The sequence below is a fragment of the Danio rerio genome, chromosome 20 (genome assembly GCF_049306965.1).
Source record: "Danio rerio strain Tuebingen ecotype United States chromosome 20, GRCz12tu, whole genome shotgun sequence".
NCBI classification, from domain to species: Eukaryota; Metazoa; Chordata; class Actinopteri; order Cypriniformes; family Danionidae; genus Danio; species Danio rerio.
The window spans coordinates 25,900,847-25,923,360 of record NC_133195.1 but is presented as its reverse complement, the minus strand read 5'-3'; the positions used below and the strand labels follow the sequence as shown (position 1 = coordinate 25,923,360).

At 37.1% G+C, this 22,514-nt stretch overlaps 1 protein-coding gene across 51 annotated transcripts in view; it reads right to left on the bottom strand.

The window, feature by feature from the left end:
• fryl (furry homolog, like) overlaps positions 1 to 22,514 on the bottom strand; it is a 168,839-nt gene that overhangs the window by 100,732 nt on the left and 45,593 nt on the right. For 5 of the 51 annotated variants that reach the window (XM_073932688.1, XM_073932685.1, XM_073932687.1 and 2 more), the window contains exon 1: positions 6,309 to 6,822. The exons of 45 other annotated variants lie outside the window; for them this stretch is intronic. In XM_073932688.1, coding sequence (XP_073788789.1) covers positions 6,309 to 6,381 — 73 coding nt within the window. In that variant the 5' untranslated portion in view covers positions 6,382 to 6,822. Of the gene's footprint in view, positions 1 to 6,308; positions 6,823 to 22,514 lie in introns of those variants that run through there. One more of the 51 variants, NM_001159667.1, reaches the window with a different exon arrangement.

Here is a 22,514-nt window from a genome sequence, read left to right as displayed (position 1 = left end):
TAACTATTTATCACAGATGAGGCCAGAATAACCTGCAGGCTTGTACAGATTTTCTATTTTGCTACAAATTGTGAAGATAAGGGTCTCTAATTTAGTGTATATTTATATTTGTCTAGTATATATTTATGTTTGTCTATCTGAGTCACCTGATAGAGTTTGGGTTGACTGCCACTGTTCCTGCATCACATCATTCATCATTTGCATAGGTGTTAAACTGAACTGAATCAACATTAACGTTAACTAAAATGAAACAGCACTGCTGGACTTTATGGTTTTGTGCTGAACTGAACTCATTACTGATATTAGCTTTTACTATTTTGCCAAATCATTTCAGTTAAGCTACTTTGACACATCCTGTATAGCTATAGAAATTAAAGTGACTTACAGTCATTTTCAAACCATACCAAATCAAAGTATAAGCAACATGCATGCAAACACGGGAAAACGAATGCTTGTCCAATGCATTAAACTACATATTTAAATCACACTCTTGGTTTAAAGTGGCCATTAACAAACCTAAACACTCAACAGGGTGCAAGCTTAAAAATGTCCATGACAAACTATTAAACCATGATGTGCTGTGTGTTATGATTCAGGTAGTTTTAAGCATGTAAATGAAGTTACTTGGCAGCAAGCACGCAAACCAACCATTTACGATTGCGAACATCCACATGATTGACTTTTTAATAAATGAATATGAAAAAGTATAAGTTATAGGAATGCTGTTATAGGAACTAACCACTAAGGCAGCAGTTTCTGTATTCACAATTCTGTAGATGTAAAATAAATGTTCAGAGCAGGCTATTATTATTGTTATTTCCCAAACATATGGTAAAACAACAATAACAACATTAGGCCTATGTGTAGATCTACTGTTGGTTAAAATGCTAAATTTTACATAGACTTTGAATGGTGGACTTAAATGGACTTTAAATTTGCCCTGGTTGTTAATGCACAGGGGCTGGAGTTTAGGGCTTTGCGATTTGGGGAAAATATCTAATGGAGATTTTTTGACGGAAATTGCAATTTCAATTTAATTTACGATTTAATTCTTTAGCTAAGCTTCAGCTCAATAATCGGTATCATAGCTGCTTATAGCTAAAATGCAGTGAGTGTTAGTTAAAAAAAGAACTGAAAGTATATTAACTTACTTAAACATTTATTCAAATTTGTTTTTCTCTAGAGCAAACAGTAAGCATAAATAAAATGACATTACCTTTCTGTAAACAAGTTGAACTCTGATTAGGGAGATAGTGTAGCTTATTATACAAACAAAAAGTAATAATTATTAAAATACTGAACACTCAGCAAAGTAACATCGCTGATAAGAGCTTTTCTGTAGCTTACATTGTCTAAAACAAAATAATTATCACAGATGCTACACAAAATATCCGATTGTTAAACGTCTGGGTGTGGTACTCCAAAATGGCTAAAATAGGCGTGAGATGGAAGTGTATACAGTATCTCCAATCCTGCATTTAGGTGAGTTTTTTTTTTTAATCCCTCTTTGGTCACTGCATTAAAAGGCACCGTGTCTTTGGTGAGGTAGTGCGTTATGGCATTAGTTATTTCCCGAGTAGGGTTACACCAGCTGTTCATAAATTCTTTCTTAAACTGGAAGGTAAAGTCCATACTATAGGGGCTTTGTCATTTCTAGCTAGTTTGTAACTAGCAAACCTTAGTTAGTAGGTCATAAGCGTTCCGTACAGTCATGCGTATAGTCACATTGAATGACGTAATGCCCAATAAGAAGCATTTAAATCGTTAAACTTCTTTAAAATTCTGCAACTAATGCATCTCAGGGCAGGGCTTGAAATTAACCTTTTTTCTTGGTTTCACCGGTGCTCCTAACTTTAAAAATGTAGGTGCACCAGACCAAAATTTAGTCGCACTCACCAAAAACTATGAGCACAGTTACTACACCTTTTATATTAACAGATTTATTGCATTTGAAATAAACTCCAATTAAAACTAACAAATAAACAAAAATCTGCATGCGCTCACCGGCCCTGCATGCACTGCTTGACGTGAATGAGATAAATTGAATAAACAATAATAACTGTGCTGTTCTCATGGGTGGTGTCTGATATTGCACAGATGATACTGACATATAGCTTATTATTTGCATACATCATCTTAATAGCAATAACGATCTTTTATCCACTCTTCAAAAAGTGTATATGCTAGATTGACAATCATTACATGATTACTAATCAGATGTGTCATTATTTGTAACTTTAGGTGGTTTCTAAAACTAAATCTGTCAGTGTTGTAATCATTCTCTCATATCCAGACCTTCACATTTTTGTGACTGTAGCTCAGTCATCGGAACTGACTGATTGACAGCTGATATTAACAAATCCATTCACGTTCTGTTCTAGCGGAGTGGGCCAATAAGAAGAGCTTAAAGGCAGGACAAGCATTGTGAGCTTTTTTTACTGCAGCAAGTTGACATGTCAACTGTTTAAACCATTCCTGAGCGCTGTGCTTAGTGTTTTTAGGTGCAAAGATGCATAATGCGTGAAAGCCTCATAAATCTGTGCATGTGGTGAACATTTTGCTGTGAAAACTGGTCGCAAGACAACAATTTTAAGCATTCACACAAATGCTCTCAAATATATTTTGAGGTCGGATAGATATAAAATTTTGTTCGTATATGCGACCAAAATGGTCGCAATTTCAAGCCCTGCATCTATATATTACTGTCCTATGAAAATAAAATAATAAATTATATTTGTATAGTACATTACATTAGTCAGTCACTACAGATGATACAGATACCTGCATCGCAAGCCGTGAAAGTATGCAAAATACACATGAAGTTATTAAAACACTAGACTTTAATTATTTATGACTTTGAAACCAAAATATTCCTATATTACCAATTTCCTGTTTTTCTTTAATATTAAATCGTCTCTTAATGCTTCTGAAGTGGCAGACTCCTTCATACCACTTGTCAGTGCTTTCATGCTTGTTTGTGGAGTTTTTTTGTGGCCGTTCCAAATAGTTTGGTGGCACAATTCTGATAGAACAGAAAGTAAAATTCTGGGTAGAACAAAAAGTGTGCTCACTCAATTGGCTAGTAAAATGGTCACAAACAGACACCATGTACGCATTGGCTCTGGGAAAAGTGAAATCAAATGATACATTTTATATATCGCAGCCTATTGCGATTACCTAATCACAACATTTCAAATCAAGATTGTGATTCGATTTCAATTAATTGCACAGCTAATCGAGAATGTGATCTTTTTTCAATCACTCATGTAGCCCTAGTTGAGAACTAAATTTTCCAAATTAAGTCCTTTAATTTAGTCTCCCATTTGTGGAGAAACATTTTCAAATGCATTTTTATATTTGCTTTACTACACCACGGTAGTACACTTCTGGGTATACAGTATCATTTATGAAAATTCTTGCTAAGAATCTAGTTCATAAAAAGGTGTTTTTACACTGCCCACATGCCAAAAAAATGCTTTTTCAAACAAAAAATTTCCCCTAAATCTTCATGGTGGGCTTCCACCTGTTTCCTGCATGGTGAAGCATAAAGGGGCTGTGTTTGTATTTGAAAGAGAACGAGATTAATCTGCTATGGCTGTAATGAAGTGTCAACATTATTTCAGCAGTGTCTCAACATGCCCAAATTCCACCAATCTCTTTGATCAAGTTTCTCCGTAGACTTGCAACACAACACAGATTGAACAGAATACCCTTGCAGATTTTACATTAAGTTTTACTGAGGGACAAAGTTATGTTTTTGACCTGACTTATAACCAGAGTCGGGCAGTGGGCAGAGTGGATGTGTCCACAGGCTCGGTTGGATGTTGCCACAGCTCTTGAAACTAGGTCTCGCTCCTCATTGTTTGAACAGAGAGGCCCAACGTACAGGAATTGGCATCAACACACAAGATTGGAGAGAGGAGGGGACGAAAGCGAGACTACTGTTGCATGCCAACTCCAAGTGACATTTCTCCAACAGTGACCAACGTAACAAGCTTTTTATGTACTTACAGTCAACACTGACTATTAAACTGCTATATTCATAAATTACATCATATCACTGAATATCAAAAAATCCACAAACTTGTGGATGGTAATGCTAACTGATGGCAGAAGCACGGCAGAAATAAAAAATAAAAATAAAAAAAAAATAGTAATGTTTTTGGATATAAAAGCTGAATTTAGCCTCTCACTGCAGATGGACCTGCAAGGCATGACTTCTGTTCAATGCTTTAGAGAAATTATCCACAAACGGCTCAATTTACATCCTGAAATGAAACATCTGCTTGTTCTTTAAAAAAAATAAAAAATAAAAAAATTTGAAAACACACACATTCACAAGAGTTCATGCATCGGTGTATAATGTAAAATTAAAAATACATGTACTATGAATATTTTAGGAATAGAATTACTATATTTAAATTTGAATTTAAATCAAACAATATTGAGAACTACATGCTCAAATCAGATGCAAATTAGAAAACAGTTTTAAAATAATAAAAATAAAACAATATTACCTTTTTAACAGCAATGTTTGTTTGTTTTTTTAATCAGTTTTATAATAAATTAAGCTAGGTTAACAAACACCTTTTGCCATAAACTTTAATCGTATAGACAAATATAACACTTAACACACATACTGACTAGCCATTCTTAAACAGAAGTCACAATGCTTATCTTTTGAGTCACAATATTTAAATTAATCAAAAAGAAAAATTGACTTTTCGGCAGGGCTGCACAATTGTTTCAGTATCGATATTGCAATATGTGCACCTGCAATAGTCACATTGCAAGATATACAATGTGGAGTCTGGATTATAGTTGACCAGGAGCTAAAGAATTGTATTTAATTACAGTTTTTTTATACGGAATTTATGCAAAAGAAAAAAAAAAGGTTCCCTCGCTTAAAATTTTTGTCTTGTTTCTTGTCCAAATACGTACATTTCAAAGCAAAAACAAGATTGTTTTACTCCACTGGTAGAAAATTTAGCTTGTTTTTAGAAAAAAAAAACAAAAAAACTTTTATTTCTTCTAAAGTTGAAAACAAAAAAATATTTTTACTTGATCTAAAATTTTTGTTTAGATATTTGGACTAGTAATGAGACAAAAGGGAATTTTTTTTGCATTGTGGTTATTCAATTTCTGTACTTCAATACAGAAAACAGTCAAACAGAGCTATTCAACATATCTTGTGAAACTGTATTCATATTACAATAATTATTGCAGAAAAAAAAAAATCACAATATCAGATTTTTCCAACATCGTGCAGTCCTACTTTTCTGCATCTTAAAGAATGCATCTGTTGACGTAAACACATCCAAAAAACAGTCATTTAAGACATCACCCACATGCACAGAACGTTCCAGTTTCTATTTTCAATCAAGTATTTACATTAGAAGTATTTATGTCCTATTGGACGGATTAGATTTCCAACATTTAAAGCACCCCTAATAATATTAATGAAATTTAAATCACATTTGGCCAATTCATTCAGACTAATGTAATTACGTGTGAATTATTTTCTTCCTTTCCTGGACTGGGCTACAAGTCCTGATTACAAAACAGATTATTAGAAAAATACCTTCAAACTGTTTATATATATAAAAAAATAATAATAAAAAAATAAAAAAAAGTAATCTTAGAAACACATCATGTGTCTGTATAAGCATATAGATTATACTGTGCGTGTGTGTGTGTTGAAATCAGTATGACTGCGTGTACAATTCTTATCCCGTTGCTCTTTTTCTCCACCGGGATTGCTAATGTTTCCTTTCATTGATCGGACTCTTCACTGGCTCTTCCACCATTATCCTATACGCCACTTCCTACGCTGTCAGACCATCATCACGTGAAACCCAAGACCCTCAAAAGGACATGAAATGAGGACAGAGAACAAGGTGGAGAAGCTGGCGATGAGCAGGAGCCATAAAACCAACCACTCCACAGAATGCAAAACCCACTGCTGAAAAGCGGCCAAACGAGAATATGAACATATGAAATAGTACTGCTTAGGTTTTGGGCTGGAATAGGTCAGAACATAACAATGACCCCTAAATCTTTGCTGGTCAAGTCAAGTGTGTGTAATGCTCCAATGACGCAACGCACAACCAAAATGTAATTTCAGCATCATTCTCCAACAATTGAGCGGCACAGTTCTGCATCTATGCAGAGAGGAGGGTGTGTTTGCAGGCCTGTCGCAACCAGCACTTTTTAGGAATCCATCATACACCATTCCAGACTCTATATGCAAATCTGGATGTTTCATCATCATAAAGCACACGGTGTATGCATCAGAGAGTGTTACTTACAGTTCCCACTCCAGGACTTAAGGAGAGATTTGATGCTGATCTCAAAGAACACAGAATCCTGCAGACTCAGCATGACGCCACCAGAGGACTGTGGGTAAGTGAAGGCACTGGTTTCTGCAGCCAGTCCCGCTGGCTTTGCGCTCCAAACGTCCGTTGAGCTCACCCGCACATCTCGTCTTGCCTTCAGGCAGGCAAAGTTTCAGCCTCTGCCCAGGCTTGCGAAGAAGCGCATGCTGCCGAATGTGCAATGACACTCACGTGTGGGCGCATACACACACACACACACACACACTCACATCAGCTGCAGGGCTCCGAGAGGCCCATAAGATCCAGCAGAAGTGGAAACAAGTGAGCAAGACAAATTACGACAAGAAAAACGAGACAAAGCTGTGTCCTCAAATGTCTTGAGTGAGTATCATCTGCTCTGTACAGCCTGCAACGCTGCGAGGACAAACTTTGTTCCGTTAATGTCTCAGCGCCTAAGTGAACGAGAGAATGGTGAGGATGGACTCCCAGCAGAGAGTAGCAACACTCTCTCTTGCTCGCGTAACTCTTCCTGTCTGTGCTGGGTCCTAGTGCCTGAAGGATAAGCACCCACTTTCATTCACTCCGTATGGCTCTCTCTCCATCGCCCTCCCTCTCTCTTGCTCTGTGAAGAGAGCGTTTGTTTCAATGGCAGAATAGAAGGAGGGGAGGGTGATGTCATCAGCACGCTGCTAGCCTGCTCTGGCTTCACTCCAGCGCTTCAAATACATGTCATTACGGCTACCGCCTCACTCTCTCCTCTATTGCTCCATCCTTTTCTTCAGAGGCTTGTGAAAACGCAAACTTCCTGTAGCAACACTGATGTGTCACCACTAACTGCAGTAAAGTGAGAGAGGTAGAGACAAAGACTGAGGGGGAGACTGAAATCTAGAGTAGGTGTGTGAGACAGAAGTGACTTTAAAAAAAGGCTAAAAGGCAGTCGGGCAAGATGGAAGAGAATAGGACACGTAAAACATCTACTAACTACAAACTAGTTTCAAATACTTGTTTAACCATCTCTGCAGCTCACTTTACTGAGTTTTAGATAATCACGCATCACTACAATGCGAGGTTTCAGCTACATTCATTCTTCCATAGCAGGACGCAACACCAAAATTCTTTTCCACCACGGCTACAATACAGCTTTTCATTCAAACCTTCCGTTTTTGTTGGGGTTTTTTTTAATAGCAGGTTATAAATCACACCAAAACATATTAAAATCTAAGTGAATTATAACACCAAGCTATTTGGTAATTGTAGTAGTGCTGTGCAGTATTTGTTTAACCCTTTAACGTTACTTGCTGACTGACTGACTGACTGACTGACATGGCTGTGTGATGGCCAGCAAACACAACGCATGTGTCAGATATGATGAGCACAGTTCTCATAATTATACTTTATTTATAGATAAAGGTCTATAGTTCTTTCATACAATGACTTTGACCTTACTTCAGGACTAGGGATGCTCATTTCGGTTAATTTTGCTAATCGATAACCGCGGCTCGTTAATCAGATATTAACGGTTAAGTGGTCAGATAATTATTAAATTATTATTAACGCCAAATGTGGCGAATGAACAAGAAAGTAAATTCTGCACCAGCGTTAGAAGATGTATCTTTCTATATCCGCAGGAGGCTTTATCTGTATTGTCATTCCACAATGGAAAACTAGTGCAGCACATATACAAGAAAAACATAAACAAAACAGTGTTTAAATACAGTTTTCAAAGTTCTTCTTGATCATGGCACATCCAAACATGTCTGATAATTCATAGTATTTGCAAATATTAAGGAATGCGACAAAATGACAGCTGGCTTTTTTCTGTTACCTCTTGACTTGGATCGTTTACTTAGAGTGGAAGAACAGAAACCTGAAGTGACTAAACTGATTTGTAATAAACAGGCAATCAGAACGCTCTCTTTTATTGATGGCCAAAACAAAGTCTACATGCTGAATCGAGCAACTCACACCTCCAATTGTGAGCCCAAGGAGAGGCAACATGAGAAACAGCCAACAAACTAGCCTGAGGTCCCGTTTACACTCGTGTGTTTTAGTTTTAAAACGGCGTTTTAGATAAAAAAACGATCCGCGTCCACACTAGCATTTCGCCTAGCGTCTCTGAACATATCTCTGTCCCATAGACTGTAAAATATATGGACATAGTATCCGTGACGTCACCCATAGGTTTCTGAAGAGCGCAAAAGAAGCCCCAAGTAGGCGCGGCCAACCGTCGCCATTTTGGTCACGCGTCATCACACCCACGGCGGGATACCAAACAAGGGCAAAGAGGCGGAGAGTGAACGGAGCTACAGACACCTGCTAGCATTTAGCCTTGACCTGGTTCAGACACACTTTACTTTGGGAGAACGCTTAATTCTTTATCACCTTTGACTCGTTTGTGTTCTGACCACTTGTGCTTTGTTGTACACTATATCAATAAAGTGTTTAGACTTTTAAAAACACTGCTGTAATACATTGAGCCACTAAACATTGTTCTTATGACGTTTTTCAACAGGAGGAAAACGCGAATTACATCCAAACACTTTAGATATAGTCTGCGTTAGTTAATGTAAGACTATTGATGAAATCCAGCATAACACTGTATGACAACGCTTCAGATGACTGTTCTAGAGCCCACAGCTAATCAATCTGACAGATTCTGGAGTGCATTACAGCTCTAAATATAAATATAAACGATAAATAATCTTAAATAAAATAAATACATGTATGAAGATGGTATATAGGTATATAACTTTACTCACATGGGAAACGGAGGCCACGTGAATGGTTTGTGAGCACAATTAAGTGCACTCAGCATGCTATGCCATCTAATAATTGTAGGAAACAAGTCCAAAAGGCAGTTGAGTGTGTAAAGTCACATTAAACAACACAGAAATACGATAAATATGCCGAGTTCAGTGGCTAATCTGCAGGATTCAGCTGAGGTGACGTGACGGCGACCAACGAGACCTAGCTGTCACTCAAGTGGCCACTCCCTTAATTATGCAAACTTAATATAACTTAATATAAAGGAAACGGATGAGTTATAAAAAAAATTCACCCCCCTCACAGTTGTCATGAAGGGTGATATTACCTGTATTAACCAAAATCTTTTTTTGTACCAGGCTGTAAACACCTTTTTTTCTGCTGTAAAGTCTAACAGTGGGCTCAATTGAAATTTGCTCCGTTTTGGAGCCAGGAGCGGCCACGACTAGCGGAATTTCGGATGAATTGCGGGAGAGCGAAAAGGTTGCCGCTTGCTCTGTCCACACTACGCCACCAAAAACGTATATCACGTGACCATTTGCACACTCTGGGCACGCGCGTTCTAGTATAAACAGAAAGCATGCGTCTCGCTCGGCATTTTGTTATTGTTAGTCAACAAACGCCAACGCCGGTTGAACATTAAACGCAATGGCAAAGAAAGCAAGAGAGGTATTTTGTGGACAGACGACGAGGTCGAGTTGTTACTAAACGTAACAAATTAATAACTGCACAATGGCGCCTAAAACAGACAATAGTGCAAACAACGATCCCACTTCGGTGACCATGTTGTTGTTTACAGTACTGTCTTCCAGTAGCATTAAAGCTATGTGTTATAGTCATGTGATAGGGACTTGACGAATAATGGAAGGATTAGCAATGATACAAAAGGCAGTCCCGCCTCCGTTTTTAGATGTCTCCGTTTTTCCTCATGCACACTGAAACGGAGCAGCAGCATTTTAGAATAAACGGCCTCTCCAGCGTTTTCAAAACGCTACGTTTTTGGCGCTCGAGAACTCCGGCGTAGTGTGGATGGATGGCATAACCGTAGCAAAACTTATGTGTTTTAAAACAAAAACGAATTAGTGTAAACAGGGCCTGAGAGAAGATAAACAATAGCCTGATGCTGCCCAATGGTCAAGCATTGCTTGGTGTGTCCCAAACTCAAGAAACCTTGCTACAGGAGATTCTTTCTTTCACAAAGCATATACCCTTAAGTTTCAGACACAGCCTACATAGTGAGAAAGTACTCCAGCTCATTCAGAAACACGTTCAGCAATTAAAAGTGTGCATGGCATTTAGTTTCAATCCAAAGAGGAAACAGTCTAAAAATACAAAAAAAAAATTCCACCCCCAAGTTCAAAATGTACACATCACACAGGCGTGTGGCAGTTTGGAAAAGTCGTACCCCTGCAATTTACATTGACGCACTGACATCCACACACACACAGCTGGAGTGAGTGATGCTTGACCTATGAGGTAACCGATGCCCTGCTCGCAGAAGAGGGTGCGGCGGCCTGGGTCTATTAATTGAAGAATGAGAGAGCAGTGCTGTGAGATCAGACAGACAGCACTGACTCACACCCTGATGTGACACTACGTTAAAACTAATTGCATAAGCTAAACATTCTTTCGCAATGACACATCTAACAAAAGAAAAAGCATACATAGCATGACGAACAAGTCTGGCTTCTGTAAGGCGAGCATGCTGAATTCTAACAATCATTTTAGTGCATCACTTTGAATAGTGCAATTTAAGTAGCGCTTTTAATTAGTTTTTATAGGGTCATTGTAGTGTAATTTAAATGAGATTACAAGTCGCTACTCATGAGAATGAGTGGGCCGAGGCAGAGCTTTTAATAGAATCGCTGATTTAAACTTCAGCAGCAATAATGAAGTATGGTGATTCTTGTGAATTAGTGCTGAACAATATTGGAAAAAAATGACATTGCGATATTTTGTTTTTCTGCTATATATATTGCAGTATGAACATAATTACACAAAATTACTATTTTGAAAAAATTAATAAAAAAATAAAAATTTTCCATTGATTGTAATGATTTTGTTGGGGAGCGCATCTGCATAAAACATTTTAAAAAATGATACAAAAGTACACTAAATAGACCCTTTTCACATTTCTCGATTTCTCAGCAGCAAAAGGCATCATAATTGGGTAAACTTAGAGCGCAATAAAAGGGAGAGCACAACAAATACTTTTTTTACAACCCTATTTGCTGAATTAATAAAAGACAAACGCCACAGCGATGTTATCATGACTTTCAGAAATAAAGGAAAAATATTGTGAAACTGATGCCCCATATACACTGCACTAGAAACACCTTGCATAAGCGGTAGTTTATTTTGTGTAATTTAGAGCAAAGATTACTTAATACATGCATAAATGCATATAAATGTTCATACATTTAAAATAAAAAAAATTAAACAAAACAAAAATTTCAAAAGATTTAAGTTTATGATTAAATGCGTTATACCAGTCTTGTGAAAAGGATTCATAATACAATTTAAAACCCAGACGAAAATAATAGAATAAAGATCAAATAAAAACACAATGACTTTTAGAGGAGTTTAACAGTATTGAGATTTAGAAAATCAATAATTAAATTTTAAATAACAGTATCCTCATTGTATATACATGGTTTCCGCTACATTCATCCTTCCGTGGCGGGGCGCCACACCAAAATTTATTCCCCCACGGCTACAAAACAGCTTCTCATTCTAAACATTCAATCATTGTTGTTGTTGTTTTTTAATAGCGGGTTATAGTCGCACCAAAATGCATCCAAAGGTAAGTGAATTATAACAAAGCAAACTTTTCTGTTACCGTAGTAGTGCTGTGCGTTATTTGTTTAATTAGGTTTATTAGGGGAAATGATCTCCAAAGAAAACTGTGTTTATGAATCTAATGAAGACAGAAGTCAACAATGATTTAATTATTTAGCCTGGCATGTTATTGAGATATTTTAAATGTTTCTTAAATATGTATATACTGTATTCAATGAAAAAAAAATGTTTTTCCCACATTGAACTATTTTAAAGGGTAGAAAAATCTTCTTTTTTTTTTCAACATTGGAAAAAGAAGTTTTTACCCAGACATTTAAAAGAACATTTTCTAAAGCAGCAATCACAATACCGTGAAACCGCAATAAATTTGTCCAAGGTGTTATTATTATCAGAATCTTATACGGCCATTTCTCATGATATTTTTTCACCAAAATTGAAATGCATTTTATAGCCATATAAATTATTAAGAACATTGAATTATTTTTTAATGTTTTATTGCAATATAAAAATAAGGATTATTGCAATATGAATAATATACTATTGTCATTAGCGGAAATTACAAACCTCTGGAAAAATAAATTTAATCATCACCATCATCATCATCATCATCATTATTATCAGTTTTCTGAGATTAAAAAGGTAATAAAGAATCAGGTCATCTATAAGCAGAAACTCAGCAACTGGCATTTCCCAGAGGCAGTTTTATTACATACCAAACAAGACAACAGTGGGAAAAAAATAAGAGAGGGAAACAACATCAAGTGACTGAAACTGATCTTGCAGATAGAGAAAAAGATCTGCACCTGCACATTCAGTTTCAATTACGATCCCTTTAACTATGACAAAAACAACACATAACAAAATGATGAAAGGTATCTGACAACACTACTTTCCAAACAAAATAAAAACGATGCCCTTCTCCAAAGCCCGTCACCTCCAATCACACAGACATTAGTGCATGACATCATCTGACCAGAGGCCTGAGATGAGATAAAAGAGTGCACACAAACAGATTCCACTGATACCACTCACAATCTCTCTTTCTCTAACCCCCCCACCTCTCTTTCCCTCCATCCGTCTCCTTCACCCTCTCCCTCCATCACTTGACTGTCCCTCCCGGCTGGAGTTATGCAAAGCGAGAAGGCAGCCTTGTAAACAAACACTGGATACAAAAGCCCGTATTGTGGAGACTGCAGCGCAGGGTTTCCACTCTCACACTCACACACAAACATAAACATACGCACATGCACGGAAAAACACATTATATGCAGTTATGCTGATCAGAGCTGCTTCAATGTGCAGGTCAAGTGAGTAGAAGATGCCATATAACCACTAAGCAAGAAAAGACTTTAGGAAAGGCCAGTTCTTAGTTTTATGCAATCTTCCATCTGTGATACTGATAGTCTCTTCAGAAATTATCGGAATGTTTTAAACTTCCTCTGAAAACGACTTCTTGGTCTATCCCGAGTACAGGTGAACAATGAAAGCACATGACAGTGCAACAAGAATGCTGTGTGATATTTAAGCATTAAGTCCTTCCAACTAATACTAACTGCTGTTGTCCCACTGCACTAGCAAAGCAGGACATTTCTTCTGTTCTGTGTACTGTAGGTTTGTGAAAAGGCTGTTCCCGCACGCACCACACCCTGAAAAAGAAGTCTGTCTGTCCAGAATCACATGATGCCCAAAGACTGCCATCTCTCTCTCAAACGCAGAGTTTTGGGTAAACAGTAGGATCCTGCTCGGCACAGCAGGAATGCTGCTCCATTGTCAACAGGGTGCGACTGTCACCAAGTACTATAGTATACAGCAAAAGCATGCAGTCAAACACAAACCATAGTGAGTAACTAGACCTGATTCTCATCAAAATCATAAAGACGTCAATTCAAATCAAGCCCCAGACTACAAGTAAATCCCACTATGATCTAAAACAGATTCTAATAAAGATGGAAGCAAATCATTTAAATTTCCAAACGTACAGCAACTTCAGCTGATTTTGGTGCAGATAATACAATAACAAGACTCAAATTACATTCCAGGCTTATAGTACCTAAACCAGATTCTGATGCAGATTGGAAATTATTCAAAATGACATCTCAGTTTTAGGGTAGCTGAAATAAAGTCTGGGTTACTGAACTCCACTCTAGTCACATTAATTTGTCTAGAGAAGAAACAAATCACATAAACACTGTAAAATGTAATTAGCTGACTTAATTACGTTTAAAAAATAATAATAAGTTAAGTCAAATTAGCAGTTCCAGGTTCCAAGTAAATTCAACTTTTAGGGTAACGGGATTACTAACTTTTTTTTTTAAAGCAAAGTCGCTTTTTTACAGTGCAGAACTGCTGTATAAAATCAGATCCTAACCTATATAAACTTCCAATCCCAATCTTACAATATACACCACATTCTGATCCAGAGCAAAAGCACACTTACACATCATCCCAGTTTTGTGTTCACTAAAACAGATTCTGATCCAAATCAAAGTCCATCCCAGTTTCACATGAACATAAAAGCATCTTTTTATATTCAAATATATTGAAGAGACTCTTAAACTTGATAAATAAAATGTTACAAAGTGTTTTCAATGGTAAAATGTAAATACTGGACAATCAAAGCAAACATTAAGGTGTGAATAATAATGATAAAGTAAACCTCAAACTCTGTAAACAAAAGAAATTATAAAAATCAAATCTGAGCTTTCAAGTAAAGGAACTTGCCATCATTATTTAAATACATACTGCAACATTACAAATTGTAAAGTTCAACAACTACATTAACCCCTATGCTAAAATCTCTTTCAGATGGGGAGCTAGTGACTGGGATGCACAGGAAAAGAAACCAAAAAGCCACTCTAACCACATCCTTACATCCTTTTTATTTACAATTTTCTCACTGCTATACGACACTTGATTTTGTGTGTGCTGTTATTTTGACCTGAAATTAGGTGGTTTCACTCTCCACTTTTAATGCGCTGCTCGCACTCCCCTGGCGTTTCTTATAACTTGGCGCCCATCAGCCATTTTCTCAGAGGACGACAAGCGAACAAACTATTGCTGCAGCTTCTGAGGTAATTAGTCTACCGTTATTACTGAAATGTGTACATTCCAAACAGTGTCAAGCAAATTGGTTAGTTCCAATTACACGAAATCGCAGTGCACTCGCAGGATTTGTAAGAGTTCAGATGTTTTTCAACTTGAAGCCCCTGGAAAATTTGCGCGTGTCACGTGTGTGCCACATGCACAACATGTTTGTGTTGTACAAGTCATGCACCTCTATTAGAAATAACAAACTTGTCGGCACAATAGCTTATTGGTTTACGTGCATGACAAAGGGTGCAGTAGCACTTCAGGGCATTCAGAGTTCAAACTCTCTTCGTCCCATCTAATGAAGACAAAAAGGTCACAATTAAATCTTTCATATAATCCATAACAAATCCAGTCCCAGTTTTACAGTAACATATATACTTAATTCCATTCCAGTTATACTGAAACTGGCTTAATTTAAAAAAATCTGATTCTGATCCAGTTCAAAAGCACACTTTAACACCACACCAGTTTTATGATAATTAAAAAAAGATTCAAATCCAGAACAGAATAAACCATTAACTGTAACAAATTTAAGTCAGATTTGAAACATGTCGACTTAAACCCAATTCCACACTTGCAATATCTAAACTAGTGTCAAATCCAGATCAGCAATTCATATGGATTGTAGAAACTGTACAGGAAGATGAAAGAGGCACTTTATTCAGAGATCAACTGCTGACATTTCAGAAGACGACAGACCCTAAGTGCTTCTGGATGGTGCGGAGGGCATACACCGACAGACAGTCTTCAATGTGAAGGCGCTTCAATCCCATGAGGCCACCGTGAAAGTGCATTTCCTGTACTGTGCATTATAGCACCCAGCATTGGGAAAAGGAGAGCCAAAAAAGAAACAATGTAGAAAGAGGGAGAGTGATGGAGAGGAAAAGAAATAAGAGAGGGATGGGAAGAAACTGAGAGACTGATCGATATACAGTAACCTTATCTAAGATAGTGCTATCTTGCAAATGTTTCAGTGGATAGAGAAAGGCAAAGGCTGCCTTGTTTGCAACTACATCTCCCATAATGCAAAGTGCACATAATAAAGCAAAGACAGCCATGCAGAAAAGCTTTAGCACAAACTTGAACTCACTGCTTTGTTATTTGGCTTAATTTCTTGTTAAAAATCTGGTAAAAATATTCAATGTAGTAATAAAAAAGACAACCAATTCCAGTAAGGTACCTTTTGGTTCAGAATTTCAGGTTTAAATAGAAGCTGATATAATTAACTGTAAAATTCCTCTTAAATGTGTACTTGTGGGCATAGCGGTGGTGCGGTGGGTCGCACGATCGCCTCACATCAAGACAGTCGCTGGTTTGAGCCCTGGCTGGGTAAGTTGGCGTTTCTGTGTGGAGTTTGCATGTTCACCCTATGTTCACATGGGTTTCCTTCGGGTGCTCCAGTTTCCCCCCACAGTCCAAAGACATGTTGTATAGGTGAATTGTGAAAGCTAAATTGTCCGTATTATATAAAGGTGAATGTAACAGTGTATGGGCGTTTCCCAGTATTGGGTAGTGGCTGGAATGGCATCCGTTGCAAAAAACACATGGTGGATATGTTGGCCGTTCATTCCGCTGTGTTGACCCCTGATTAATAAAGGGACAAAGACGAACAAGAAATTTAAAAATAAATGAATTAACATGTACTTGTATAAGGTGTCAACTTGAGTAATGTACACGAATATGATTTGAGGCAAGTATCAATGCTCTCTTTTTTTAAAAATGTTAAACAAACATGTTACCAAACCTGATCGATTCGACCAAAAAACTACACTGTTTCTAAAAACTACGGACATCAATTGCTGATGAATTAGCATTTACAGGGATAGTTAACAATAAATTAAACTTCTGTGATCATTTACTCAGTGTTGATTTGTTACAAACCAGTTTATTTATTGTTCTGTTGAACACACACACACACACAAAAAAGATACTCAGAAGAATGTTGGAAACCATTAACTACTGCCTTAACATTGTACTTGTTTTTTCCTGCTACGCAGGGCTCACAAAATCCAGTAGCCTGATGTCCCGGGGCTATTGTTTGTAATCAGGCTGTCAAAATCTATTTACACGTTATATATATATATATATATATATATATATATATATATATATATATATATATATATATATATATATATATATATATATATATATATGACTATTCTAGCATGTCTTAATAGCTCCAAAAAAAACCTAATGTTCACTTCACATCATTATTTAAAAAAAAATTGCGGTTAGGTGAGCTATGGAGTATTGAGAAGGACGTGTTCACTAGAAGGACCTGCAGAATTTGTCATTTTTTTCTGAAATAATGCACATTTTAACTCAATACCTGCAGATAATTGTGTCTAAAGTAAAATAATATTGTCTATAACAAAAGTCACAATAAATGTTTAATTAAGTAAATGTCTGTATATGTTTTTATTTAATAGATCATTTATTTTCTATTGGGGCTACTTAAATTTGGATTTGTGCTACCAAAAACTGAAAAGTGCCTGCCCGAAAGGCTAGTAGGATTTTAGAAATTTTGCAAGCCCTGCTATGGATGTCAATGGTTACAGGTTTCCAACATTCTCAAAATGTCTTCTTTTGTGTTCAATCAAACTGGTTTAAAACAAGCCAAAAGAGAGTAAGTGATAGCAATTTTTCTTTTTTGGCTGAACTATCGCTTTACATCTGTGCATGAATTGCTTGGTGTTCAGGAGTCAGTCCCACACAAAACCATTTTAGCTGATTCACAGCACTGTATCAGCAGCAGTGCAAGCTAGAGACCGCAGGAGGCTGAACACCTTGCCAGGAACAAGCGCACCTGTCAGCAGCAGCAAAGCAACAAACACACATTCTGAAGAGAGTGAGAGAGAGTGAGAGAGAGTGAGAGAGAGTGAGAGAGAGAGAGAGAGAGAGAGAGAGAGACACATTTTTTCAAAGTGTGTTGGAGAGTGAGGGACACTAGACGTACGCGACTAACATTTCCACTGATCGCACCTCTGAGTCAGCAGAGACGCACACACACACATCCGCACCAGATCCCTATACCACCCTCTATCCCAAAAACTGACAAAACATGGCTAAATACAGTGTACTGATTCATTACAAAAAAGGACATTTACATTTTGCAGTTAGTCATAAAATAAATAAACAAAAAGAAACCATGGAAGGTGTAACAAATAAAAATTAAATGCAAGAAAGTATGAGGAAAGGGAAGAAGGAAAACTGCTCATTTAGTTGGGTTAAAACCTGCTAGACTTTGTTTTCCTTATTGGTTTGGTTTGTTTTGGTAGGTGTGAAAACAGCAGAATCATACTCAAGTGCATACTGCGTATTGCGAGACCTGGTCAAAGAGGTGGTCTCGGTAAACTTTCAAACAAATCCTGAAGTGGTTAGTTTGTGTGAACCGACCTCAAACCGACCCACATGCAAAAAGTACTTCGCTTTTTTTGGACTGCGACGTGCATTCTGGGATGAGAAAATTTACGCTTTAGAGAATTTAGGGGAAATCACGTACACATGTGGAGTTGTGAGGAGGTCCATATTGCTTATTGACTTTTCTGCTCTTTGATTACTTCTGTGCTTTGTGCACGTTTTCCACACATTAATTCTGACCAATCAAAATTTCAGGAAATTTGTCTAGCAGGGATGTAATGATTCACCGTGAGCCGGTTGAAAATCAATAAAACTATTTGATAATTCAAACCCGTTGAAATGTTAAATGAATCGCGATACATGTTTTGAACAGAGGGGACGCTGTGTTTACAGACACAATCTCACTTTACAAGCACATAAGCAAGAGGTGGGGCACAGTGTGTGGTTTCTGCTAGATCGGATATGGTTGCGGCCGGAAGTTAACGAGAATCAGTGATATTTATTTCTCAAGTTTCCCATTAATTGTATTTTATTAACGTCTACCCCCACCCCAACCATAAACCCAATCGTCTCAGTAAGGTAAAAACAGTAGTTGTACAGAGTATTATTTATGCTATCTATTAAATGAAATTGTATTTTTTAACGCCTACCCCCATCCTAACCCTAAACCCAATCATGAGTGTACTGTTAAAAAGCAATTATTTTTATACAGTGTCATAAAAAAACCTGCTATATTAATGCGCATGTCGCACTTCCAGCCGGCCACATACCCGATATAGACTTTACTGCAGAGTAGAATGACAGCGGTGAAGTGCAACTTATTTTTACTCTCTCCTTTTAAAAATAGTTTATGCACATTTTAATCATTTGCTTATTGTTATTGAATATTTAAAAATGTTTTAAGATTATCTCTTCTTAAGTGTAGCACACTGATAGTTATTCTAAATTATAATACAAGTAATATTAATTATTTATCTTCATAATCCTGTTCAACTTCTGTCTGTGTCCTACTATATAATTAGTCATTTCATAATCAGTATTATGCCAGTGCCAGTCCCCTGGAGCAGAGGGCCTATTGACCTTCTCTGTACACACTGTCCTCTGGTTTAGTAACGCTTACCTCCCCACACCAGTCATCTCAGTGAAAGTTTTTTCATCAGCAGGAGACATTGTAAATGTGCAAAGACCTAAGCTTATGCCAGAAAACATAGATATTTATACCGGTCCAAAAAAAGTTTTTCTTATAAAGCCCGTAAGAAATTAGTAGAGAGTACATTTCTGTCTATAATGGATTATGGTGATCATCTTTATATGCACGCAGCCGCTACTCTACTAAGAAAACTGTTCATCATGCAGCAATACAGTTCATCACAGGTGCAGACTCACGGACGCATCATTGTATTTTGTATGATTCTTTAGACTGGTTATCTTTATATCAAAGGAGAAATTTACATATGTACTTATTTATTTCAAAGGCTTTCTTGGGTACATTTTTCCCTCCTTTCTAATTTGTTAACATTTCACATAAATAACCAACACATTAGATCTGGTTCATGTATTTGTCTTACAGTCCCAAGGGTATTGTCAGAACTCGGCAAACATGCTTTTTCCTTTTACGCTCCCAGGGCTTGGAATGACCTGCAAAATAGGCTCAATCTTGACACACTTCCTACTCTGAGTACGTTTAAACATCTTTTGTACGTTGGCGGCAATAGCCTAGTGGTTAGTGCGTCGCCACATAGCATCCAGGTGCTTACAGCGACCCAAGTTCGATTCCCGGATCGAGATCCTTTGCCAATCCATCCCATCTCTGCTCCCCACACTTTCCTGTCTGTCAATCTCTACTGTCCTATCAATAAAGGTGAAAACCCCTTAAAAAATGATTATAAGAATAAAAACCAAAAAACATCTTTTGTACAACATCTTAAAGGATACTTGTAATTGTTTTTTATGATATGAAATTTTTATGAACAGTGATTTTGTAACTTTGTGGTATTGTATTTGTGATTTTTATGAGAAACTTTATGTGCTGCCTGCCATCCTGACCAGGTCTCACTAGAAGAAGAGACAGCACTGTCTCAATGTGATCTCCTGGCTAAATAAAGGAAATAATAATAATATGCTGTTATTTCCTTTTAAAAATGTAAAATCTCAGCCCAGTCACAGTTTTAGTTTGTTTATATTAATCTGTCTTCTTTAGTTTGTATTATTCTTTTTTGGGAGGAATTTGTTTTTAAAATAGCAATTTAGTTATGGCAGAAAATATATTATATTTAGCAAAAATTGTGCAGCATTAAGCATGAAAATGAAAGGGCTCTTGTTTTTTTAGTTTGAATAGTTTGAAACTATTTTGTTAAAAAAAACCGCGACTAAATCATGAGATTAGTATCGTGAATCATATCAAATCGTGAGTCAGGTGAATAGTTACTTACAAACTTACTGTCTAGCCAACAACTGATGTGGATGTTGTCATGCGACTGCTTTTTGGTTCATTCCAACTCGTTTTGCGGAGAAGCTGGCGGTCTATTGTGAAACAGGACCAAAATGACAAAAAAAAATGCTACAATGCATCATTTTTGACCTTGGTCCAGACCAGTGGTTCTCAAACTGTGGTACGTGTACCACTAGTGGTACGCAGGCTTCCTTCTAGTGGTACGCGGAGGAATGAAACATGTCATGTACATGCTACATATATTTCAAAATTTATCAAAAATGATGTATGTAGTATGCCATATATGACATATAGCCTATATATCTGAGGTAATTTGCCACGTTTTTTTTTACTTTGCAGAGTTGTAGCTGCTTTACTGGGCCTACTACGCTACTGTATTTCAATACTGCTCATTTTGGTGGTACTTGGAGAGACTTTTTTTTTCTGAGGTGGTACTTGATGAAAAAAAATTGAGAACCACTGGTCCAGACCAAAGGAACTATACTCTAGGTGTGAAAGCATCCTAAAAGAGGGTGACTTCGTTTAACAAAAATAAAAATAAAGACAGAAAAGAACATGAGACAAAATAAATAAAGTATGAATGAATACCGTAAATACAGCTACATATCATATCGCATACGGAATATCACATTATTTAGCATTTATCATATTCCAGTCTTCTTCAATCACAACTGCCTAATAAAAGGGACAAATAAGTTAACAAAGCAGAGTAACAAATGAATGAGATGGAACGAATGAGCAAACAACAGCGGAAAAAAAGGAGATAAATATAGCCCACTGCTGTTTGTGTGTGGCATGTTCTGCTCTTCCAGTCCTGATTATGAATCACATGCTGTCTCAAAGAAGAGACACCACATGAACAAAGGCTATATGTTTCCAAGATAAACTCCCATTGCAGTTTAATGAAGTGAAGTCTGATCACATGACTTCAGGGATGGGGAGAGAGAGAAAGAGTGAGGGTGTGGCTGGAGTGCTACTGTGTCTATTTGAGTCTGTGATGACTGATTCCAGATCAGCAGCCCTGAAGGGGACCAATATTAGACACAATTACATACTGCAGAGTCGCTAGATCTTTCCTCTTCCTGCATACAGCTCCTGCGCACGCAGCAGCATCCAGAGCAAAAGCTGAATAAAAAGTAGCACCATCAAAACACCACAGGAGCAAACATTAGTTATATAAGGCACCAAACAGGGCAGGTCTGTGACTGTGTCTGTAAAGCTGCCTTGCAGCTGAAGGAACAGGTTGAGCTGGGGACAGGCACTGCCCAACCTAATAGTAAATATTCCTGTCAAACCAAAAGAAAAATAATTGGTAACACTGACTCATTCGATATCCATTTAAAAGAACAGCAAAAGCAATTAATGACAAGCTTTAGAGCTTCATGGTTTTAATGGAAAGAATTAAAATCAAAAAGAAGGTTGATTATTCACAAATCTATTGCCAGGTAATACAAAGGAAATTGGCCATTAAATAAACAATGAGATGGATCTATAAAGAGATTTCTAAATGGATTACCCGGCCTAAAATGTGCCTAAATAAATAAGACTATTTGTGTAACAACTTTTTAAGTCAATCGTTAATGAAAATAATCAGCAACCCTTTCATTATTATTTATTGGGGCTTAGGAATATGCAAAGAACTTCTGGGCATTTTCCAAACAACCCATCATGACAGAAAGTGATTTAAAGCTGTTGTCATCATTAAATTGCAA